Consider the following 23,788-nt stretch of genomic DNA (forward strand, 5'->3'; position numbering starts at 1 on the left):
AAGCTCAGTTTTTTTTAATGAAATTAAGCCATTACGTAAAAATGTGAAAATCGTGACTTTCTCAAAGTTAAACCTTACCGTAGATGACAAAACCCAACGTTGGTCACTGATCTTAGTTTCTGTCATGTATGGTACGTTTGTCAATCTCGAATTTTCCGCCAATCATTTGCCTTTAAGGTGATGAGTGCCCAGCAAAGTGGCGATGGTGTCGACATGGACGCCGAGTTGGCGCAACTTCTGCTCGAGCAGGAGCAGTTCTTAAACCAAAAGAAGCAGCCATCAGCTAAAGTATCTCGCCGCGAAGGTCCACCCAAAGTTTCGTCGTCTAAAACCTCGGAAAAGGCCTCCGAATCGGCCCCGGATGAGGGTCCGCAGGTTCTTAAGGGTGTCGTGGAGCGGCAGGTGAAGCCTGCGGGTCAGCAGAGCTTCGTATTCGCCCCCAACCCTTCCGGCTTCCCCGCCGTTAATTGTCGGGGTCCCGGTCAAAGCCTCTTTGGTCGCAGACGCCGCGAAGCGAAGGCGAAAGAGCAGGAACAGCAACAGGAGACACCTTTCGATCATGAGAGCAGGGACATCGATGCAGCCAACAGAGCCAAACTACAGGAGATGAGCTCTCAGGAGATCATGGAGGCACAGCAAGAGCTACTGAGGACGCTGGACCCAGAGCTAGTCGAGAAGCTAAAGAATAGGAAGAAAAAAGAGAAGAAAATGGGGAGGAACTCTGTCCAGACAGTGAACAAGGTCGCCATTGGGCAGTCGATACGAAAACGTGACGAGGAAGACGAACAGCTTCAGAAAGAGGAGATGATCAAGAGTTTGGCTGCAGTTAAGACCGAGCAAGAGCTCAAAGAACAAGCCAAGCTTCTGTCGGTCGAGGAACGGGCCAAACTCGACTGGACGCAGACCTCCAAGAAGAGCGAGAAACCTGCTACCGGTCACAGCAAGAAGATCGCTCGTCCGGTGGCCGAAGACGCGACGTTGGAACGGTTTGACTTGGACGGGAAGAGCCTCCAAAAGACGGACGCGGAGTTGCCCGTGCACTCGGGACTTTTCCACCACGGCGACGACCCAGAAGCTGCAGGTTATACAGTGCCAGAGCTGTTGCATCTCGCTCGCAGCTCTGTGGCCAGTCAGCGTGCGATGGCTCTCAACGTCGTGGCAAAGATATTGCACAACCGACAGCTACAGGAGCGCGCAGGTCTTCTTGTGACGCCTCGAGTGCTGCCTCGTGACCTGGCGATGACGCTTCGGATTGTACTGGACGATCAGAACTACACGGCGTTGAGCGCTGCTGTGTCTGCGCTACACGCGTTTGTTGTGCCTGTGGACGACGATGAAGAGTTTGTATCCGAGCTCAAGTACGGTACTGTCGTGCTTCCCCCCACAGTACACTTGCACCGTAATGACGTCACAAAGAGCAAAAGTCACTCAAACGAGGTAAACGAAGTGGTCTACATCGACACCACTGAAGCCGACGATGGAACTAGCATCAGTGACGACGAATTGGCGGCCTTGGACCCGGTGCAGGCACTTGTGAGCATGGATCTGGCCACACGACTGCGGTACATCCTCGAGAGCATCCAGCTACCGGACCAAGACGCCACCGAAAAGATGCTGGACATTTTACGTGCTGTGGCTCGTCACTCTCCACGCGCAGCTCACGACATGAGCTCGAACGCGAGGCTCCTCAAGCTACTGCAACAGCAATATATCGAGAGCGAGCAGGTGTTAACATTCCAAGAAGGCAACACCCGATCGCTCCAGCTGTCACTGAAAGCCCTGCAACTTGTGCGCGTGCTCTGTCAAGGCCAGCGCAGTGTGGCGTCTGCGCTCATTGCCAGTGGCTTGATCCAGAGCACAAAGGGCTTCTTGGCACTGAAAGAAGTCTCTTGTGGTGACGTGGAGGGGCAAGCGGCGGTGTTATTTAACCAGATGCAAGTGGAGAGTCTTCGGATCTGGCGTGTTCTGCTCGGCTATGGACTGGACTTCCACTGCTTCGCGTATCTTTTCCCCGCTCTCTCGGGCTTTATGCAGGACGGCACGGATGTCTCGACGGCACGGAAGGCGGCGCTGTTTGCTGCGTTGGAAAGCTTCTGTGGACTCGGATCTGTGCATGAGGCGCAGCACTATTTCAACCAATTGGGCTTCTTCCTGGATGCCGCCAAGGATGAGGCGGTGCGCTGCATTGCTGCGTTGCTGAAGGAGACAGAAGATGATGTTGAGACTGCGGTGCTTCTCTCCACGACGCTGAGATTCCTCTCTGCTGCTTGTGCTCATGCTGTTAAGTACACTCTGGAGTCTTCTGGCCTGGTCGAAGTCTTCAAGTTGTTGCAGTCAAGCCGAGAAGTGCTCCCTCGACTTAGTGACACCGCAACGAAACGTGATCTGCTGTTATCGATCGCCGGATTCCACCGCCAAGTCGTCGCCAACGGGCTCCTACCTGATGACATGGACGACGTGGAAGTGGAGCAGACTTTTGGGCGTCACGTGAAGACGCCTCTGCTCGTCGCTGCCACGTCCGCAGTGTCATCGTCTTCCGCCAAGCTCAGCCACTCTTTGATCCAAGCCTGCGAGTTCACTCTTGTGTTAGGAGAGCTCATTGCTGCGGGGCCGAGTGACGTCGTCACCGTCGACTTCGTGCAGCGTGTCTATCATCAAGCCTTGATCCTCGTCGAGCGTCTCAGTGGCGGCACAGAGTTCTTAACAGCTCAGCTAATCGCCGGCGTGTTGTTCCATCACCGCACACTGCAGCTCCTCGGTGTGTTCAGCGACGAAGCGGACGCCACGCGCATGAGTCGCGTGTTGATTCCTATCTATCAGGCTCTCGTGAACGCCCCTCGTGACCAGGAAGCGCACTCGCGGCAGATCTTCACGGGCGTCTCAAGTGTCAGCAAGTTCTCGTGCCACTTGTATCTCCCTCTAGAAGAACACACATACACGCCCAGTAATCTACCACTGCCCAGTTTCTGGATGCTCGCTCCGCTCTCACGTATCGAGTACAGCACTAGAGACGAGAACTCGACGGATGTGGCCTCCACACGAGCGCACAGTGACGAGATCAAGGTGATCGTGAGCGCCACGTGTCGCTTTGTGTTCGAGTTGGAGCGCCTGGCTCCTTCGCCGGCTTCGATCCCGTCTATTGCCGAGTTGAGACCGGAAGACAAACTGTTCCACCTGACGCACGTCTTCTTCGCGGGTAGCGACGTGCTGTTTGACGACCACGTGGACGCTGCGCTGCGTCAGCTGCTTCCTACGCTCGTGACGTCCATTCTGCGCTCGTCAGACTTGTACCAGGGCATTCTACGGAATCTGAAACGTGTCCAGATTCTAGAATCTGGAAATGATTTAGAACCGTCACAGAATTCGTTCTCGTCAGATGAGCAACAAGTGCTGACGTTCGTGGAGAAACTGGTGGCGGAATTCACAGCTTCGTCCTTTGGGAACTCGCACTTTGCACAGTGCGTGACATTGCTGTTGGCGGGAGATTTCCCCTTGGAGTTGCGGAAGTTCGTGTGGAAGGAGCTGCAGGCGTCTCATCTGTTGCACACTCTCACGACGTTCGAAGTGTCCAGTGTGGAGTTGCTCAAGCGATGCACTCGAGGCGTATCGGTTGACGTCAAACTACTGCAACTCATGCAACAGGCTGTGTGCAACAAGCAAGTGGCGCCTGCTCGGGGGGCTTTTGCCTACTCTGTGGCCATCCACCACGTCGTAATCTACCTGTTCGGAGAAGCAGACAGCGACGCGTTGAGCTTCGCGCGCCAACAATTCGCTCAGACACTCACGACGGAAGCGTCTCCCGTGATTTGGGGCCATCTCTTGAGCTACGACGCAGATAGCAACTTGTTGCTAAGCGAAAAATGCGGTAGAATTCTACCTGAACGTGTGGCCAAGCTCAGAACGCAAGCTGCGTTCTCGTCGGACCAGCGTCTCGCCTTTGAGGCCACTGTGACGTTGCTTGAAAGCACGAAATAGACCAACACTCTCTCTTTGTTACACTAGTTTGGGTGTAATTCGCCTCCTCTTGTTCGTCTCAGCTCGAGGTTTGACCACAGGCGTCTTGGCGTATTTGAAGTAGAGCAGAGGACGCACAGTGTTTGCGCTCGTGTTGGCCACACCTCGATGCCACACACGGTAGTCCATGACGAGTGGAGTCCCCGCCTCCACACAGGCGGCAACACTCTCGAGATCTTGATAACCTTCAAACGCGGTGCCACGAGCTCCGTTGTCATGAATGTGCGATTTTCTCTTCATCTCGGTGCCGCCAGTCTCACCGGTGATGGCCACCAGTGGCACAAACACGTTGAGGCGATCCACTAGAAATGGGAAATAAATTTGGTGAAATTTTAAACGTGTTGCTCTAACGCAAATATCTTACCAGGCTCCTGGACATGCTGGTTGCGGTGAACTCCATCCAAATGCCAGTTTTGGTGTCCATCCCCGGGTCTGGAGAGTACGCAACCTATGTATTCGAGGCGGTATTCGTCCGGCGCGAAGAGCTCCTTGAGGACTGGCTGCCACAATGTTGCCATGTACTTAAGCAGCGGCATGTCCACGGAGTGAACAGTTGCCACTGTAATAGTTGGCAAAAAACGAGTCTGGAAGCTTGTAGAGCTCAGTTGCATGTCAATCCGACCGCCTTCGCGGACGTAGAAACCAGGAAGACGCTCCGAGTTTTCACGCAGTGTCAAGTCCAGTTTCTGGTTGGCAGCTTCGGTCAGGAATTCCTCGTAGCGGTTGAGTACTTGACTGCGTAGTTGCTCCACGACGGATGATGATGCTGCATACGTTGCAACTGGCAACGCCACAAACCCATCGGAGTGGACACTTCGGGCCAGTTCTGCAACATTCATGGTCTCCGATAATTGACAAATAATCAAAGCTTACAAAGCTGCCAGTAATCGATTCGAAATGATTGTATCAGTGAAAATAATGAAAAAGTTGGGGAAAAGCGAATTATCTTTTGACGCAACTAACACGTAAAGTTTCCAGCAACTTTAACGATGCGACAGTGAGCGCACCATGCCTGCATCTTCCTCGTTTTCCTTGGACGGGTTAGAGATGAAGGAGAAGTTCGGTTCCGTGTGACGATCTTCTTCGTAGTCGCCGACGTTCTCGCTCTCTTCGCGTGGCGAAGGCAGGTACACAACCTCGCTGGAGGATTCGGTCTGCTCCGACTTGTCCGAGTCCTTCTGTCCCTCTTCCTGGTTGCTGACACAGACGACGGTACGAGTTTCCGAGACGCCAACTTCCTTCTGGTTGGCAAGGTGTGCCTTTAGATCCACACCGATGAACTTGCCCAGCGTAGCGACAAACAACCGCTTGCTGCGCTGACAAGCAGGCCACGCCGAGACGATCCGCACGCAGTAGTCGAGGAAAATCTCGAGCATTTGAGATCGTTCCTGGACGTCCTGAAGACTCGGTGGCAACAGAGTGCGACGTGGGAACTTGACCGCAGCCAGTTGCTGGTACGTTGACTCGCATTGGGCGCACTGGATGCAGCGAGGGCGAGTCAAAAGCTCCACCAGTTCTGCGCCGGCGGAAACCGACGACTCGTCCTCGAATCCAGTCAACGTGCTCTTGCGAGATGGCAGGCGGCCACGACAAGTCTTGAGGATCTCAAGTAGACGTTTGCGTAGTAGGAAGAAGCTCTGGAAACGCTGGATACAGCGTGCACGTAACTGTAGCTCTGCGACCGAAACGTCCATGGTATAGCGCACATGCTTGGACTCCGTGGGCCCACGAACCACATAGAGACCAGTGAACTGCACCATCTTGTCTTGGCCGTTTCGATAATGACTCTCGGGCATGCAACTCCCCAACACGGCGGCCGACGCGCTAATCTCGCGTGCTCGAATGTCTGCGACGATTTTCTGTCCTTGCTTCAGTTGCGTGTTCGTCGAGTCTGGCTCCCGCTCGCTTGGATTCGAGCTGAGTGCAACCGTTGTGGCGGTGCTCAGCGGTTGGATGGTGTCCACAACGTCGGGCATGAGGTTATGTAAGTGCTTTACTGTGGTCTGTGGATGTTAAGGAAGTGACGGCGAGTGCAGATTGAGACTGCGGGACTACGAAGCAGATTTACAATAAGTTTCGTCGTGGCTGCAATTGCAATTGTGGTGTGTGGTGCCGCTCGGCAGAGGCAGGACGTCTCTCTTGCCTTTCCACCAAGTACCGGTACGCACCACGCGTTTTTCCTTTTTATTGTCCAGCTGGGCGTTGCAAGTGACAAGCGCTGCGAATCGCTGTGCGATGACCAGGTCTCGATACAAATGTATTATGTGCACGGCATAGAGCCGTTAAAAGGCATGCATGTATTTGTATTTTCGCCGGTTGCTGGACCCAAGTCTACTAAGCACTCTAGGAGTTATCGCCAGGCAGGTGTAGAGGCTTCGTGGACTTCTACGCGACAGCAGGCCAGTTGTCGTTTCTTTATTCTTACTGACGGAGCCGAGAATTCCATTGCAACCCTCAATGAATCGCTCGTGTGTGTTGCGTGAAAGTTGGTGCCAAAGGCTTGGCTGTTGCATACACGTACATCGTCATGACGAAATAACTTCGCGCAAAAATGTAGCCATGTTGCAAGTGTATGTTGCAGTTTGAAACGTTGACACTGCAGCGTCGCCATCTGAACTTTTGCCGAGCTACCAACTAAGGACAGCGTCATCTTTTGCCGCAGCCTACAGTTACACCAACAATCTGAAAGGCAAAACGCAAAGTTATATGCAAGTGGCTAGCTACCCCCATCTCGTCCTGCTCATATGATACACGCGCCACCAAGAGCAAGGTCGCGACGCGCTCCTCAACACGTCGCAAGCTTCTCTTTCTCTCCTTGTCCTCCCTCCATTCACGGCAGTTGCTGCACCGCCAACCAGCCTGCAGTCCGTCGAAGAGACTCGGCCAGAGCGTTTGTCATCGATAGTCATTCTGACCAAAGTGTTCCAGTTTCAAGGCAAGAGCCCAATTTGCCAGGCTGCAAGAAATTCGCTGCAGTATCTGGTGTTTTCCCTTTCAGACGCCCAAAAAGTCCATGGCAGAAGACAGTGCTTGTCGCGTACGAACTGTCGCTGGTTTGGCGTCCTTGGGGTTCACAGTGGGGTCCAGGAAGCCATTGGCTGCGTTCTGCTGAGCGCGCTGGGAGTCTGACTGCAGACTACGCACAATGACGGCTTCATGTTTGCGTTTCTCGTTCTCTTCGCGGCGGACTTGCTTTTCAATGTCATATTTCTTCTGGTGCATACGGTACAGCTCCTTCTCAGCGCGACGGAGCCGCTCTTCGGCCATGGAGCGACGTCGCGTCTCCTCGTCGAAACGCGCTTCCCAAGACTTGAGTTGTTCTTGCAGTTCTGCCTTCTCTTGTTGCCATCGTCTGTCATAATGATGTCAAGTTTGTGTGAGTTTGATTTGTTATTTCTCCACTTTTTGACCTAAAAGCGACAGGGCGGCAAGATTTGGTTTTACTTTTCATCCTCCGCCTTTTGTGCGTCGAGTGTGATGCGATCAAGTGCCTCCTGTTCGAGACGACGCTCCAGATCCTCGTTCACGTACTCGAGGTCGTTCTGGCGCCGCGCTTGCGCCTCCACGAAGCGCTTGGCGTCCGCCAGTTCGTTCTGCAGTCTCTGCACCAATTGGCTGTCGTTGCGGTGCTCGCGCTCAAAGAGCGGCACGCTGTCCATGTCTGTGCGCTGGCCAAACGAATTCCCCCAGTTGCCAGCGCCTGGGGCCTGTGTGCCTAACATTCCGCTCCTCGTACCAATTTGCCGACTGGAATAAGTGGAACTGAAGGAAGGAGGGGGTCTGTTCGAGTGGGAAAGTTTCAGGATGCGGTTGACACATTGTAAGCCTAGCCCGCGTCACCCATAGTGAGATTAAGTATGGCAGTTGTTTGGTATGGTTGCAAATTCGCATTGAGGCACCTGCATTTCCACTTTTGGCGTTTCGAGCCACATGGCCAAATCCAGCTAGAGTCTTGTCTGGATGTCTTTTTCTCTTTCGCGAGAAATGGCCGGTTGCGAAAATAATTTTTGTGTGCTCTCTTATTCCTCGAACTGAAATGGCATCGTTCTGAGTCTCGAAGTGATAACGAAGGCGTCATCGGCATTGTATTGGTCCTTGGAAGGCAACTTTTCTTCAATTTTAAAAATTTACATGTACCAGGTAAATAATTCCTCAGCATCGCAAATCACCTCGAAAGCTTCTCTGCGACGCTTTTGATCATTAAGTTGATGGGGGCAAGGTGCAACTTGCGCAAGAACGTTCCGACATGCTTGAGCCCTGATATACGGGGAAACTTCAAGCACTTCAACAGCAACTTGCAAAAACTTCTTAAATATTATTAGTAAAAGCTAAATATCCTGGAATTTGCTTCCAGCAAATAATCAGCTTTTGACCTTATTGCTGCTGCTGAGCTGTTACCAACAGGTCGATTTTGCCATCGTTACTTTACAGCCGGTTTTACGTATCGGAAATGCAGCCAAACATCGCGTCAGCTGAAACCATGCCCTACACAACACAGAAACAACGTCAGACAAGGGTGGTTCTACCAAAGGGATAATATGGATACCACCGCGCGTAGGCAGACGTACCATCGGCGCATACCGCACACCGTCGAAGGTGCGACCATGAGTTCGCACGGCTGTCATCAACGCCACGCTCTCGTCTTGCTGTTGCGCAGCTTGGTCACCCGCGCACAGCTTCTGTATCTTCTGGTAGAGTCGACGCAATAGCGCTGCACCAACGCACACGGCAACGATCAAGTCTTTCCAGAAACCTTCGCACTCGTACGTGAACCACGAGCAGTCGACGCAGGACGAAGCACCAGACGGAGCGTCAGAGCCGAGTGGACACGGTTTGCACTTGTCCAGTCCTTTTTCTGACGAAAAGGTGCGTCTTGGACACGGATCACATTGCAACGCGCCACTCGAACGCGAATACGACCCGATGACGCACGGCAGACACACTCGTTCATTGTCAATGACCGAGAAGAACGTTCCTGGAGGACACGCCACCGCTCGAGTTGAGGTGAAGGGAGGTTCGACCATCGACACGTTCACCATACTGAAGGACAACGCTCCGTCGAACAGATTCGCACGACCAAACTGACGGACCAGAGCGTCTCGGAAAGAGCTTGAGTGTATCAGATCTGCAAGGTGGTCGTCGTCACTCTCTTGATTTCCTCTGCCAGCGCTTGATCCCTCGAGTTCATCTAGCAAGTCGTCCAGTACACTTTGAGCCGCTTTGGCTGCTTGATGGACGGCATCGCCAACTTCCTTTGCGCGATTGTTACCTGCCTGCGCAGTGGTCGACACTGGACTAATCGTCTCGACAGCAACAACGATCTGCGTCATTTGAGCAGAACTGGACAGTGGTCGCACTTGCAGCACGTGCAATGGACGCCTCGAACCCAAGAAGCTAGTCAGCGTATCGGTCCACGCTTGAATCAGTACATCGAATGGCGATTCTCGATCACTTGCGGTATCCACGAGATCAACACCCGTCAAGTCCAAAGCCAAGCGAGGCCACTCCACGTGATCGTAGACCTCTCCAGGTCTGGCCAAATTGCATTCAGTCCCACCAGGTAGAAAACGGAGAGAGGGCGGCAGACATCGCGTGCATTCTACCGACCCATTCCTAGCGGCAACGTGGTTCGGTTCACACAGTTCTGCTCGAATCGCACCTTCCGACTGGACGAACGACCCAGGTAGAGCCATCTCACAATGTGAAGAGCCCAAGCTGGATGCGAAGCTGCCTTTCGCACAAGATGAACACACGCGAGAGCCAACATGTGCAGTAAACGTCCCTGGTGGACAAGGCTGACAAGCCCTCCACTTGCCATCGTTAAACGTCCCTGGCGCACACTGGGCTGTTGTCATCGTAGCTTGGTATCCCCACCCGGGAGCTGCAACGTCAAGACACTGATCACTGCCAAATTCTTCTGCCACAGTTCCGTTCTCGCACTCGCTGCATTCAGTCTGGGCCGCTGCTGCTGTAAATGTACCTGGGCTACAAAGTGTACATGTCTTGGTGTTGACGTCGTAGAAACTCCCTCGAGCGCATGGAGAACACTTCACGTGCCCCACTCGAGGCGCGATATCCCCAAGTGGACACGATTTGCACTCCGCCGACCCCGCCACGTCTTGATACGTGTCTTTCGGACACACCACACACTCTGCCTCGCCCTTAACGTCCACATACGTCCCCACTGGACAGGGAGAACACTCTGATGCTCCCTTTGAGCTGGAAATGGCTCCAACAGCACATGCAGTACAGCTTGTAGAGCCCCGAGCCGCTGCAAACTCTCCTGGATGGCACGGATCACACGATGTCGCTCCAATACTGGCCGAGAATGTCCCCGGAGCGCAAGGCGTGCATGAGCGTGAAGCACTCTCGTTCGCAAACGTCCCTGGAAGACAAAACCTGCAGCTGTCAGCTCTCCCGTTTGATGTCTCCGGGGTTGATCCAGGAGGACAGGAGCGACACTTTTGACCTGTGCTGGAGTTTGCGTAGGAGCGTTCGGGACATGGGACGCATAGCTCGATAGACTCACTTGCTAGCACCATATGCTTCCAGTCACCACGTGCGTCAGAGTTCTCGAGACTTGAGGTGTTCACGGTAGCACCAGCCAATTTGACAGTGTACCCATCGCCACAGACGCAAGTGAGGTTGCTTGACACCAACGCAGCAGGCATTGGGCACAGCAATTGATTGCCGTCGAAGTCAGCAGGCTTCGCTAGCTCAAGTCTGGACAAATGTGAGGTCAGCACGACGGCAACCAGATCAGTGGGGGGGTCAATGTGTCTCTTACAATGACAGCGGAAGCTCCGGAACGAGCCCACCAAGGAAATTGTTGTGGATGTTGCTTGAGTGACAAGACGAGAAATCAGCAAGGCAACCAACCCACAGCATGGAGACGACTGTAGTGTGAGCTTACAAGCGTTGCAGCGCGGACTGGTTCGATATCCTCGGTAGATCTCCCGTGAGCATATTGTTGGACATGTCACTGTCGGTATAACCAGAAGAACAACGTAAGAATAACTAAATGCGTCAAGAGAAGGACATAACAAAGCATACACAAAAGCGAGGGACGAGTTCTCGTCGGGGTCGTGTGGGTCTTCACGTCCCCATAGCGAGAGCTGCGGTGGGATTACGCCCGTCAGGAAATTCGACGACATGTCACTAAACACCGATCGTCGTAAACGTCGTTAGACAAGGATGACGCCTTCGATTGCGTACACCGACAGCGTACAGGGACTCGAGGAAGTGGAATGCTGGCAGCTCTGGGAGAACTCCGTGAAATGCGTTGTGGCTGATGTTGCTAGCAAACGTCAATGGGTGAACGAGATAGGTGACGGCGACCACAACTGCAACGCAGACGTACATGCTTCGCAAGAATCTGCTGGCAAACACGCTCCTGGGTAGTTGCAGGTCAATGCTGTTGTTGGAGATATCCCTGTGGAATACCGGTAAGATTAGTACAAACAACAAGCCAGACAGCAACAGAAGAGCGTAGGTAGACGAACAAGTGCTGGAGTCGACGAAATGCGTCGAAAAAGCTGAGACTGGAAGCTGTCAGATTGTTGCTCGATAGATTGCTACGTCGCAACACAGAATCGTTCTCGTTAGTTGCTGAAGGTCAGTCCATTTCTTTCACAAAGCCGACGCACATCTGCTCGAGGGCATCATTGCCGGCTATCGACGTCGGAATATCTCCCGTCAGCTGGTTCTTCGCGAGGTTTAGTATTCTCAGCGTCGTCATGTCTTTGAGCCAGTCGGGAACGTCTCCGAAGAGCTGGTTACTCGACAGATCACTTGCATCAACGCCACCAGAGAAACAGAACTTGGGTTAGCCCCGTTGCTTCACGACTCAAGAGATGCAACTCACAGCTGCTCGAGTGACACCATAATGCTCAAGTCCAGTTTGGCTATTTCGCAATGCAACGACTCGCCTGGCAGATAACTGATGCAGCCGTGTTACTCTCGTAGCCAAACAAGTTTACAGACTTGGCGCTTACATGTGCGTCACTGTGGTCGGCTCAGTGAACGCGTCGCACCGAAGTCCTTTCCATGGCCACAAGAACTCGGCATCATCATCTGCAGAGCTTCTGTTCGGACGAAGTACACGGCCTGTGCATGGGTGGGTTGTCACGCCTCGTGGACACAAACCTTGACTTTCGTTCACCTCATGATAAAGGTACGAGTCTCCACCGTCGCCGATGCACCACGTCCGCAAAGCAGCTGATTCCTTCGTGCGGCAGTCACGGTACATTTTCATCAACGCGTCCAATTCCACTGACGCCAGTGGATACGTCCGATCAACTACTTTAACAGCAGCTCCACCCTCCTCCGTGTCTTTCGCTGCTTGCTCTGCTAGTTCCGTCAAGTTGATGAAAGGAGCCAGCATGTCCATGATGTCAACGCCTTCGCACCAACGAGTACGCACAGACAACACAAGCAACAGCGTCAAACACGCAGTCCTCGTAATCCAAGTCATGGTCCTGCTGTTTTGGCAATGAACGTTGCTCCAAGTGTCCTGAAAACAAACAAAATAAGAAGAAAGGCGGGACGGGGACAAGCCTCCACCCGCGTAAGTTGTAAACGCACGTTTGTTGCATTACCTTGCGTTTCTGCTGTGACTTTTGTGTTGGTCGTCTCGCAGACAGGTTGGGGTGGTAAAGGTACATGAGGGTGTCTCCGTAACATTGTAGCAGACAAGATGACAAGTTGCTCTATAGCTGCTTGCAGTTCTTCTGTTCTCCTGGGGAGGAGCTTCCTTGCAAAGTGGGCGGCACCTTCAATGCCTAGGAGTGTTGCATCGGGCTAATTGGTTCTGTCAGTGGTCTGGTGTCACGTTTTAGCTGGAAAGGTTTGTCCTCGGGAACGGGACGCGCGTGGAAAATCATTTCTTTCCGACGCATGCGCTTGATTTCTTCTTCTTTCAGCTGCTGCTCTTGCTGCTCTCGTTGCTGGCGAAACGCTTCCTCTCGTTCACGACGTTCTTTCTCTGCCTCTTCGAAAGCAGCACGTTCTGCCGCTCGACTTTTCGTTGCCAGCATGGGGGACTCGGTCTGAGTAAGAGGCCTCGTGCTGGATACAGGTTGGACACTGTCGGACTCGAACAGTGGCATGGGCTGCGCTCGAAACGTTACTGACGATTTCAGTCGCTCTTCTTCCTCTCGACGTTTCTGTTCCAAACGCTCACGGGCGTGCTCGAGGTATCGCTCGCCAGACAACTCGAATGGCTTCACCTTGGTGAGAGGCTTGGTGGAGCCCTCAAACTTGGCAGGTGTGGAGGCTACGCGCATGGGATTCGCTCTGAACTGGTGCTGCTTGTCCTTTTCTTTTTCCTCAGCTTCGATCTTGCGACGGAAGTTCTCCTGGAACTCTCGATGGCGCTGGATGCTTTTAAGAGGTGGGGTTTCAGGGACCACAGGACGTCGGATGGGTGGCGGTATAGCTCTTTGGGTACCGCTGGTTTGGCCTGCTTGACGAGCCTTCAGTCGCTGTTCACGCTCCTTACGGTGCCGTTCCAGATTAGCAGACACAGATGCAGCACGCTCCGAGGCACTTGGACGGGTTACTGACCGAGCACTTGTCGACGCTTTTGGCTGAGTCAACCGAGCTTTAGTGTCCGATTTGGCTGGCGAGTTCTGAGGACGCGATTTCGGTGCGAGAATATTTCTGTTCAACGGTCTCGCGTGAAACTTTTTCGCCAGCTCCTCCGCATCATGGTCGACAACCTCCACCGGTCGGCGATGCGTTGCAGCTCGTCGGCTTGTCTGGAGTTGTGGAGTCATGGGCTGGTAACCAAGAAATACATCGTTTGTTACAGAGCTGAAACAGAAGAAAACTCGTTAAAAAGCTGCTTTACCTGCGTGAGACCACCAGATTTGGAGCGAGTATAGATCGGAACGGCGTGTTTCTCGTGTTCACGTGACACTGGCGCTGGTGGTGGACGCTGTGCCGCTCGAGTTGCTGTAAGGAGCTGCGGGGAATGCGGTGTCTGAAAGTAACAACGCAGTCGAGCACCACAAAGTGAGCGTTAGTTCATTGAACACCACCCCATCGACTGCTCAACAAGCTCTTACCGTTACAGCATGTCGAGTCTCTCGATGTGGTGGCAATGGCAGCGAAAAATCACGAGTAAGCAGCTTCTCGGCAGCAATTGGCGGACTGGGCTTGTCTTGTCCGGACTCGCTCCCCTCGCCCCCGCTGTGGGCGCGTCGAATACGATTCTCCACCGCGAAATGCGGAGTCTGCGGGACCGTCAGCTGCTTCGTCGATCGCTGATGCACGTTGGTCGGAGGTCGCTGCACTTTTGTCTTCTCGTGGAACTCTCGAATCTTGAGTTTCTCCAGCTGCAAGTACAGTCTCTCTTCCTGAATCTTCAGCAGCTCTCGACTCGTGCTGCTCATCCGAGACACGTCGTTCGGGTTCGAAGGTCGCGGCTTGGTGTGCAGCTTCGGACTTCTGGGTCGAGTCACGCGGTGAGGCTTCTCCTCTACTGGGATGTCCTCCATGTAGCTCTGCTCCCTCATCCTCTGCTCCGCCTGCAGTCGTCTTAGATACGACTGTGTTGGCTGCAACAGCTTGGACGAGACGCCCGCGTCTCTGGCCCTGGTCTTCGAGCTGCATGTGGAATTATCCTCTCGACCTGCTCGTAAAGCCGCAGATGACGAAGATGTCTGCGAACTGTGAGGAGAAAAGTGTCCTCCGTGCGTGGAGCTGTGTGTAGAAGTGTCCAGCTCATGGAGCAGGTACGAGGACGTGGCTGAAGACTGAGAGGACGACGCGTAGTGTCGGAAAACCTCCTCGAAGCTCTCCTCTCTGTCGTCCAGTAAGTTGCTCTTGTTCAGTACTGTCTCGACATCTTCCTCTTCCGGTCCTGCCATGGTCGTGTCCAGCATTGCCTTCTCCTCCATCTCCTCGTCATTATCCTCCTCTAATTTGTGATTATTATTATCTGCATCTTCGTAGCTTTTACTTAGAGTTCTCGTAACAGGAGCTGGAGGCTCTGTCGACGCGCTGTTCTTCTCGGACGTGAAGGGCGAGCTCTTGAGCGTGGTGGCAGATGGCGCGGGCGACGAGAAATACCCGTCCGCATTGTTGACGTAGCGTCGCTCCAGTGACGGATTCTTCAAGTCGTAATAGGATGGGGCGTTAAAGTGGAAGTCCTCGTCGTCGTCCTCGTCTTCAGGGGCGTCAGTCTCGGGCTCCACGCTCTGCGGTACGCGCACGTTGTTGTCCGCGTGCTCCTCGGGCTCCAGCGCCTCCATCGTCGTGTCAAGCAGCGTCGCCATCAGCGCGGACAGTGCGGAATGCGGTCTAAACCTAAACAATAATTGCCTAATCAATTTAAAAATTCATATATATTATTTTTTATCTCGATTCTATTAACAATTTATGATAGCAAACATTGCTCATAGCTATAATTATAAAGAGGGATCACATTGATGTAATTTTTAAAAGCAGATTTTGTCAAATATATGTACCTCTACATTATACTTCTGCATTAAAGGGTATGCTGTTACACAGGTCGATATCCCACTGCGATGGTTTTCAAGGCAGTTGGCGATGGTCCTCATTCCGACGCTGCGTCCGCGTGCCGTTCGCTTCATTCGTGCGGCATCCAGCAAGGCCCTGGTGCGTTCTTTGACAGAACCCTCCCTCTGTACTCTTATACTCACTACTTGCATCGCATCACCAGCACACCGTGCGTCGCCAAGGAGAACCTGGCACTCTCGATTGTCGATACTACTTCTTCGACAAGCTCGGTCGCAAACAGTCTCCGTGGCATCATGTCTCTCTGTACGCACCTTCATCGCTGGAACATCCTCAGGAAGCCGATAACTCTGCCATTTTCCATTTTGTAAATGAAATTCCCAAGGGTTCGCGAGAGAAGATGGAGATCGCGGGTGAGGAGGAGTTTAACCCCATCAAGCAGGACGAACGCAAGGGTGCCCCTCGTTTGTACCAAAGCGCGTCTCTGGTCAACTATGGATGTCTACCGCAGACCTGGGAGGACCCCAACCACGTGGATCCGGCTACTAAACATGGAGGGGATAACGATCCCATCGACGTATGTGAGATCGGCAGCCGCGTCGCGAGTATTGGAGAGATTTACCCTGTCAAAGTGCTCGGGGTACTAGGTATGATTGATGGCGGGGAAACGGATTGGAAGGTGATCGCAATCAATGTGAACGACCCTCTGGCTGCTGATATCAACGACCTTAGGGACCTGCGCAACACGCCGCTGCACGACGTGGTGTCTCAAGTGCACCACTGGTTCCGGGACTACAAGATCCCGGACGGCAAGCCACCTAGTGACTTTGCCTTCAACGGAGAGGCGCAACCGAGAGACTTTGCAGTCGAGGTGATCCAACAGACCCACGAGAGCTGGAAGCAGCTGGTTGGGGACGAGCTGGCCTTCAAAACGAAGCTCTGGACCCGCACCCAAATTTAACTCCCCCGAGTAGCTGGGGGGGGGGGGTAATCAACAGTTTTCATAAGAGTCGTAGCAAGTGTCGAGCTTGCCTTCATTTCATGCAAATGAAGCCAAGATTCCCGTTCTGTCTTTTCTTCTTTTTTGCTTAAATTTTAGAGAATCGAGTCACTTGTTACAAGACAGCATTACCATGACTTGGATTACGAGAACTGCGTTTTTGACGCTGCTTGTGTTGGCTGTGCGTGCTTGCTGATGCGAAGGCGATACCATCATGGACATGCTGGCTCCTTTCATCAGCTTGACGGAACTAGCAGAGCAAGCAGCGAAAGACACGGAGGAGTGTGGAGCTGCTGTTAAAGTAGTTGATCGGACGTATCCACTGGCGTCAGTGGAATTGGACGCGTTGATGAAAATGTACCGTGACTGCCGCACGAAGGAATCAGCTGCTTTGCGGACGTGGTGCATCGGCGACGGTGGAGACTCGTACCTTTATCATGAGGTGAACGAAAGTCAAGTCTTGTGTCCACGAGGCGGGACTACCCACCCATGCACAGGTCGTGTACTTCGTCCGAACAGAAGCTCTGCAGATGATGATGCCGAGTTCTTGTGGCCATGGAAAGGACTTCGGTGCGACGCGTTCACTGAGCCGACCACAGTGACGCACATGTAAGCGCCAAGTCTGTAAACTTGTTTGGCTACGAGAGTAACACGGCTGCATCAGTTATCTGCCAGGCGAGTCGTTGCATTGCGAAATAGCCAAACTGGACTTGAGCATTATGGTGTCACTCGAGCAGCTGTGAGTTGCATCTCTTGAGTTGTGAAGCAACGGGGCTAACCCAAGTTATGTTTCTCTGGTGGCGCTGATGCAAGTGATCTGTCGAGTAACCAGCTTTTCGGAGACGTTCCCGACTGGCTCGGAGATATGACGACGCTGAGACTGCTAAACCTCGCGAAGAACCAGCTGACGGGGGATATCCCGACGTCGATAGCCGGCAATGATGCCCTCGAGCAGATGTGCGTCGGCTTTGTGAAAGGAAGGGACTGACCTTCGGCAACTAACGAGAACGATTCTGTGTTGCGACGTAGCAATCTATCGAGCAACAATCTGACAGCTTCCAGTCTCAGCTTTTTCGACGCATTTCGTCGGCTCCAGCACTTGTTCGTAGACCTGCTCTATCTACGCTCTTCTGTTGCTGTCTGGCTTGTTGTTTGTACAAATCTTACCGGTATTCCACAGGGATATCTCCAACAACAGCATTGACCTGCAGCTACCCAGGAGCGTGTTTGCCAGCAGATTCTTGCGAAGCATGTACGTCTGCGTTGCAGTTGTGGTCGCCGTCTCCTATCTCGTTCACCCATTGACGTTTGCTAGCAACATCAGCCACAACGCATTTCACGGAGTTCTCCCAGAGCTGCCAGTATTCCACTTCCTCGAGTCCCTGTACGCTGTCGGTGTACGCAATCGAAGGCGTCATCCTTGTCTAACGACGTTTACGACGATCGGTGTATAGTGACATGTCGTCGAATTTCCTGACGGGCGGAATTCCACCGCAGCTCTCGCTATGGGGACGTGAAGACCCACACGACCCCGACGAGAACTCGTCCCTCGCTTTTGTGTATGCTTTGCTATGTCCTTCTCTTGACGCATTTAGTTATTCTTACGTTGTTCTTCTGGTTATACCGACAGTGACATGTCCAACAATATGCTCACGGGAGATCTACCGAGGATATCGAACCAGTCCGCGCTGCAACGCTTGTAAGCTCACACTACAGTCGTCTCCATGCTGTGGGTTGGTTGCCTTGCTGATTTCTCGTCTTGTCACTCTAGCAACATCCACAACAATTTCCTTGGTGGGCTCGTTCCGGAGCTTCCGCTGTCATTGTAAGAGACACATTGACCCCCCCACTGATCTGGTTGCCGTCGTGCTGACCTCACATTTGTCCAGACTTGAGCTAGCGAAGCCTGCTGACTTCGACGGCAATCAATTGCTGTGCCCAATGCCTGCTGCGTTGGTGTCAAGCAACCTCACTTGCGTCTGTGGCGATGGGTACACTGTCAAAGTGGCTAAAGCTACCGTGAACACCTCAAGTCTCGAGAACTCTGACGCACGTGGTGACTGGAAGCATATGGTGATAGCAAGTGAGTCTATCGAGCTATGCGTCCCATGTCCCGAAGGCTCCTACGCAAACTCCAGCACTGGTCAAAAGTGTCGCTCCTGTCCTCCTGGATCCACCCCGGAGACATCAAACGGGAGAGCTGACAGCTGCAGATTTTGTCTTTCAGGGACGTTTGCAAACCAGAGTGCTTCACGCTCATGCACGCCTTGCGCTCCGGGGACATTCTCGGCCAGTATTGGAGCGACATCGTGTGATCCGTGCCATCCAGGAGAGTTTGCAGCGGCTCGGGGCTCTACAAGTTGTACTGCATGTGCTGTTGGAGCCATTTCCAGCTCAAAGGGAGCGTCAGAGTGTACTCCCTGTCCAGTGGGGACGTATGTGGACGTTAAAGGCGAGGCAGAGTGTGTGGTGTGTCCGAAAGACGCGTATCAAGACGTGGCGGGGTCGGCGGAGTGCAAATCGTGTCCACTTGGGGATATTGCGCCTCGAGTGGGGCACGTGAAGTGTTCTCCATGCGCTCGAGGGAGTTTCTACGACGTCAACACCAAGACATGTACACTTTGTAGCCCAGGTGCATTTACAGCAGCAGCGGCCCAGACTGAATGCAGCGAGTGCGAGAACGGAACTGTGGCAGAAGAATTTGGCAGTGATCAGTGTCTTGACGTTGCAGCTCCCGGGTGGGGATACCAAGCTACGATGACAACAGCCCAGTGTGCGCCAGGGACGTTTAACGATGGCAAGTGGAGGGCTTGTCAGCCTTGTCCACCAGGGACGTTTACTGCACATGTTGGCTCTCGCGTGTGTTCATCTTGTGCGAAAGGCAGCTTCGCATCCAGCTTGGGCTCTTCACATTGTGAGATGGCTCTACCTGGGTCGTTCGTCCAGTCGGAAGGTGCGATTCGAGCAGAACTGTGTGAACCGAACCACGTTGCCGCTAGGAATGGGTCGGTAGAATGCACGCGATGTCTGCCGCCCTCTCTCCGTTTTCTACCTGGTGGGACTGAATGCAATTTGGCCAGACCTGGAGAGGTCTACGATCACGTGGAGTGGCCTCGCTTGGCTTTGGACTTGACGGGTGTTGATCTCGTGGATACCGCAAGTGATCGAGAATCGCCATTCGATGTACTGATTCAAGCGTGGACCGATACGCTGACTAGCTTCTTGGGTTCGAGGCGTCCATTGCACGTGCTGCAAGTGCGACCACTGTCCAGTTCTGCTCAAATGACGCAGATCGTTGTTGCTGTCGAGACGATTAGTCCAGTGTCGACCACTGCGCAGGCAGGTAACAATCGCGCAAAGGAAGTTGGCGATGCCGTCCATCAAGCAGCCAAAGCGGCTCAAAGTGCACTGGACGACTTGCTAGATGAACTCGAGGGATCAAGCGCTGGCAGAGGAAATCAAGAGAGTGACGACGACCACCTTGCAGATCTGATACACTCAAGCTCTTTCCGAGACGCTCTGGTCCGTCAGTTTGGTCGTGCGAATCTGTTCGACGGAGCGTTGTCCTTCAGTATGGTGAACGTGTCGATGGTCGAACCTCCCTTCACCTCAACTCGAGCGGTGGCGTGTCCTCCAGGAACGTTCTTCTCGGTCATTGACAATGAACGAGTGTGTCTGCCGTGCGTCATCGGGTCGTATTCGCGTCCGAGTGGCGCGTTGCAATGTGATCCGTGTCCAAGACGCACCTTTTCGTCAGAAAAAGGACTGGACAAGTGCAAACCGTGTCCACTCGGTTCTGACGCTCCACCTGGCGCTTCGTCCTGCGTCGAGTGCTCGTGGTTCACGTACGAGTGCGAAGGTTTCTGGCAAGACGTGATCGTTGCCGTGTGCGTTGGTGCAGCGCTATTGCGTCGACTCTACCAGAAGATACAGAAGCTGTGCGCGGGTGACCAAGCTGCGCAACAGCAAGACGAGAGCGTGGCGTTGATGACAGCCGTGCGAACTCATGGTCGCACCTTCGACGGTGTGCGGTATGCGCCGATGGTACGTCTGCCTACGCGCGATGGTATCCATATTATCCCTTTGGTAGAACCACCCTTGTCTGACGTTGTTTCTGTGTTGTGTAGGGCATGGTTTCAGCTGATGCGATGTTTGGCGGCTTTTCCGATACGGACAACCGATGCACCTAGTTGACAGTAGGGCTACTGTATCAGCAATACTTCATAACAGGCAGTGTCGATGTTGCTGTTTCTTTTTTTTCTTCCGTAGCTTGCGCAAAAATTATTAAGTGGAAGTCGTTAAGTCAAGGTGGGTCCGAGTCCAAGAGATTTACAGTTATTAATAACAAAGATGCAGAACCTACTACGCCCGACTGCTCGTGTACAGGCCAAATCAGTTCTCCGTTGATGTTTCTCAACAGTTAGGGTACTTTCCGAAATCTCTCGGGCACTAAAGCACGAAAAAAGTGCCATAGGAAGTCGTTCTTCGCGGTCTTTAGCTTTGTCTTCAGTTTGGTGACGGTGCCAGTGTTTACTGGAACAGCGGCCGCTCGTTCTTCTTTGCCGTCCGATACAGAGTCCTCTTCGAGTGAAGATCGGTTGATTTCTGAGTTGCAAAACCACGTATTTGTCACGGCCGCTCTTGATATACACTCCGTCAAGTGTGTCTTTGGAGCTGGGTGACGTGATAGTGAGCTTTTCTTTGGATAAGGAGTCGGCGGTGACAATCGAGAGGAGAGCGGCCATGGTGGCGAACACGATAAACCCCACGCGCATGGCGATTCTGAGATCGAAGTCAGGAAACTATTACTCAGTAAATTGGAAAAACTGAAACTGATTCAAAAGAGGCGGAACAATGGTTGCTTGAGAGAGAGAGAGAGAGAGCTATCTTACGTGTACATAGAGGCCAAACACTTTTTTAAACATACTGGTATCGCCATTCCACTTTACAATGACGCAACAATGTTGTCAACATCGAAAGTAACGTAACAGCAAAGTTTGCTGAAGTAGTGTCCAGGCATTCAGCCTGACCGTCGAATGTAGACAGCTGTATCGCATTGTAGTAGCACACAAAACGAAGCTCAGAGGAGCGAAAAAAATTACTTGAGCCCAATTACATGTAGTATGGCATTCCCGCTAAATAATTCGCATTCCAATGATTATTTTGGCTTCGAGTTTAGCTCTTTACAAACAAAGTTTAATTCAAACACAGGCAGTACCGTACCCTAAACATTGTGGAATTTTCCAATAAAGTAATTTAAATTTGAGGTCTCGCAAATTGTAATGATTATAGCGCTTTGTAATCTAGTTTATATTTTTACATGTATTTTCCGATCCGTGGATGATAATTTGTAGCCGGCTCCCGATCAGTCGGACAGTTTAATCAAACCGATGAAAATAATTGTTGTCACTGATGAATGCAATTTAACTTGCGCTTATAAGAAAAAATATGCAAGTCTTAATAAAGGGAATAGTACGGTAAGGTCACTACTAAATCTCAAAGCGAACATTGATCAGCTTGGGGGGGGGGGAAGGATATGAGCGACAAGTTTGTACAGCATCATAAGTGTATTGACATTTCAGACAGCCAATTCGATACCTCGACGCTAACCTTTCTGAACAGTTTATCTGGAGTATTCAGTTAAAGCTGTAGCCGCCACTGCGTGCATCAATTCCCAACAGATATGTAGCGCTAACCCGAGAGCTCCATAGCATCAAGAATCTCACATCCTGCGAAAATAGCTGCGGCACTGTCCTGAATAGTGTGCTCACTGCCGTTGATTGTTAAGACGCAGTCTAGCGCGTTAGCTTCGTCAAGCATGTTGCAGCAAGCTTCGCTCTTGCATAAAGCATTAAGCTCGTCCTCCGACGGCATATCCGTGTATGGGTAAAGCTTGTATCCTGAGTCGGCGGCGCAGAGCTTCGACATCGATTCGAGCGGAAGCAGATTAATACTCAATAAATCTGGTGAGCACTTCTCAGCGGCGATGAGAGAGCCGAACATGGTTGCGATAGCGGTAATGCTAGCTACAGTCTTCATGCTTGCTTGGTGGGCGTGATCTCGTTAAAGCAAATGCTTAAATACTCGCTCAAGAACACCTTTTACATGATTGATTACCTATCGTTTGGACGTGTTTACAGCTATTAATTATTAGGTTGCGGGTGCGTGATCTCGCAAACGCAAACGCCCAATTCCTGTAATGTATGTACTGTTCCGGAACTTGTTCAACGACGGAGCCTTAAGGCAGTCGTATACTGTATGACGCCCTATTCAATTTAGAGCCCACCGGTATTGGCGTTTCACCACCCCATCCGCATGACAAACCAGTTGCAATCTGTTGTAGCTGAAAACAGTGCATCTTGCCTTCCAAAAGAGGTCTTTAGAGACATCTATTATACAGGACTTAGAAGTGCTGTCCTGCTGCATATGTGGTACTTAGTAAATATGAGTAAAGTCAAACTCGAAGCTGCCTATCAAATTACTTTAGAATTGTTGGTGCCAAACTTTTTCTGCCAGTAGCTAGGGCTGGGGATGACCTCTTTATAAAGTACCTTATGTGATTGGCGACGCTCGGTCATTAGCGACAAATCCAGCAGCCAATCAAATTGATTTAAATTTCGTGTCGTCGCGCTTTATGTGCTTGGCGACCAATATAATTTTGAGCATGTCATATAGTTTTTTCTATGCAGGTATCTTTTATGCTGGCAGAAAGGCTGGACCACCTCAAGAATTTGACTGTCGCCAATCACATAAGGAATACGGTACATGTTTAATACTGATTAATACTGTAGCCAAACATTCTTTTGTTCATTGTGTCATTTAATGAAATCATCAAGTCGGGTGTAATCATCGCACTCGTGTCGCGTACATGTACAGTACGTAATACTTATCAGATAGTATAAATTTAAAATTTGATAAATCTCATTAAGATATTAAAGTGGTGCTGTGATTAGCATGGTGACCCAAGGCCGGTATTTATAATAGTGCTCCTGCAACAATCAGGGGACCAAAAACTTGAGAGCAGTGCCTTGCAATCGTACTTAATATGAGGAGCACAAATGAGCCCCACATCCTGGTAGCTAAAATAATGGTATAGGCCCATATCACGTAGCAATTTCGAACTCGCAAACGACCAACTTACCAGCAATATCGGAGGCATCACGAATGCGTGTAGATCTCGATGAGTCTGTGTCGAAGACTTACCCAAACGTAGCTGAAATTCGACCCAGCAACACGTCAAGGGCGTTTAAAAACAAAACAAATGGAATTCCTGGAGCACCATTCAATTCGCTC

At 52.0% G+C, this 23,788-nt stretch overlaps 10 protein-coding genes across 10 annotated transcripts; 4 read left to right on the forward strand and 6 right to left on the reverse strand.

Moving 5' to 3' along the window:
* Positions 1–180: 180 nt before the first annotated feature.
* On the forward strand, positions 181–3,715 carry PITG_08087 (RNA polymerase II-associated protein 1, putative; the record flags this gene model as incomplete). Its single annotated transcript, XM_002904219.1, has 2 exons — positions 181–3,458; positions 3,643–3,715. 2 exons carry the CDS (start codon positions 181–183, stop codon positions 3,713–3,715), a joined length of 3,351 nt encoding a protein of 1,116 aa, XP_002904265.1.
* Positions 3,716–3,993: 278 nt separating this feature from the next.
* PITG_08088 (uncharacterized protein) lies at positions 3,994–4,853 on the reverse strand (the record flags this gene model as incomplete). Its single annotated transcript, XM_002904220.1, has 2 exons — positions 3,994–4,316; positions 4,379–4,853. 2 exons carry the CDS (start codon positions 4,851–4,853, stop codon positions 3,994–3,996), a joined length of 798 nt encoding a protein of 265 aa, XP_002904266.1.
* Positions 4,854–4,883: 30 nt separating this feature from the next.
* PITG_08089 (uncharacterized protein) lies at positions 4,884–6,093 on the reverse strand (the record flags this gene model as incomplete). Its single annotated transcript, XM_002904221.1, has 2 exons — positions 4,884–5,168; positions 5,226–6,093. The coding sequence occupies 2 exons, from the start codon at positions 5,988–5,990 to the stop codon at positions 4,998–5,000; spliced, it is 936 nt and encodes a 311-aa protein (XP_002904267.1).
* A 603-nt stretch (positions 6,094–6,696) lies between these two features.
* On the reverse strand, positions 6,697–9,781 carry PITG_08090 (uncharacterized protein; the record flags this gene model as incomplete). Its single annotated transcript, XM_002904222.1, has 5 exons — positions 6,697–7,366; positions 7,459–7,794; positions 8,184–8,296; positions 8,583–9,408; positions 9,618–9,781. 5 exons carry the CDS (start codon positions 9,779–9,781, stop codon positions 7,009–7,011), a joined length of 1,797 nt encoding a protein of 598 aa, XP_002904268.1.
* A 458-nt stretch (positions 9,782–10,239) lies between these two features.
* PITG_08091 (uncharacterized protein) lies at positions 10,240–10,482 on the forward strand (the record flags this gene model as incomplete). The annotated part of the gene is made up of 1 exon (XM_002904223.1): positions 10,240–10,482. One exon carries the CDS (start codon positions 10,240–10,242, stop codon positions 10,480–10,482), a length of 243 nt encoding a protein of 80 aa, XP_002904269.1.
* A 1,522-nt stretch (positions 10,483–12,004) lies between these two features.
* On the reverse strand, positions 12,005–12,403 carry PITG_08092 (uncharacterized protein; the record flags this gene model as incomplete). The annotated part of the gene is made up of 2 exons (XM_002904224.1): positions 12,005–12,144; positions 12,202–12,403. 2 exons carry the CDS (start codon positions 12,401–12,403, stop codon positions 12,005–12,007), a joined length of 342 nt encoding a protein of 113 aa, XP_002904270.1.
* Positions 12,404–12,581: 178 nt separating this feature from the next.
* Positions 12,582–15,293, reverse strand: PITG_08093 (uncharacterized protein; the record flags this gene model as incomplete). The annotated part of the gene is made up of 3 exons (XM_002904225.1): positions 12,582–13,793; positions 13,865–13,996; positions 14,082–15,293. 3 exons carry the CDS (start codon positions 15,291–15,293, stop codon positions 12,795–12,797), a joined length of 2,343 nt encoding a protein of 780 aa, XP_002904271.1.
* A 274-nt stretch (positions 15,294–15,567) lies between these two features.
* Positions 15,568–16,456, forward strand: PITG_08094 (inorganic pyrophosphatase; the record flags this gene model as incomplete). Its single annotated transcript, XM_002904226.1, has 2 exons — positions 15,568–15,636; positions 15,701–16,456. The coding sequence occupies 2 exons, from the start codon at positions 15,568–15,570 to the stop codon at positions 16,454–16,456; spliced, it is 825 nt and encodes a 274-aa protein (XP_002904272.1).
* A 2,884-nt stretch (positions 16,457–19,340) lies between these two features.
* Positions 19,341–20,685, forward strand: PITG_08095 (uncharacterized protein; the record flags this gene model as incomplete). The annotated part of the gene is made up of 3 exons (XM_002904227.1): positions 19,341–19,504; positions 19,714–20,539; positions 20,623–20,685. 3 exons carry the CDS (start codon positions 19,341–19,343, stop codon positions 20,683–20,685), a joined length of 1,053 nt encoding a protein of 350 aa, XP_002904273.1.
* Positions 20,686–22,186: 1,501 nt separating this feature from the next.
* PITG_22845 (elicitin-like protein) lies at positions 22,187–22,534 on the reverse strand (the record flags this gene model as incomplete). The annotated part of the gene is made up of 1 exon (XM_002904228.1): positions 22,187–22,534. One exon carries the CDS (start codon positions 22,532–22,534, stop codon positions 22,187–22,189), a length of 348 nt encoding a protein of 115 aa, XP_002904274.1.
* Positions 22,535–23,788: the final 1,254 nt, after the last annotated feature.

This window comes from Phytophthora infestans, genomic scaffold, assembly GCF_000142945.1.
Source record: "Phytophthora infestans T30-4 supercont1.12 genomic scaffold, whole genome shotgun sequence".
Taxonomy (NCBI): Eukaryota; Oomycota; class Peronosporomycetes; order Peronosporales; family Peronosporaceae; genus Phytophthora; species Phytophthora infestans.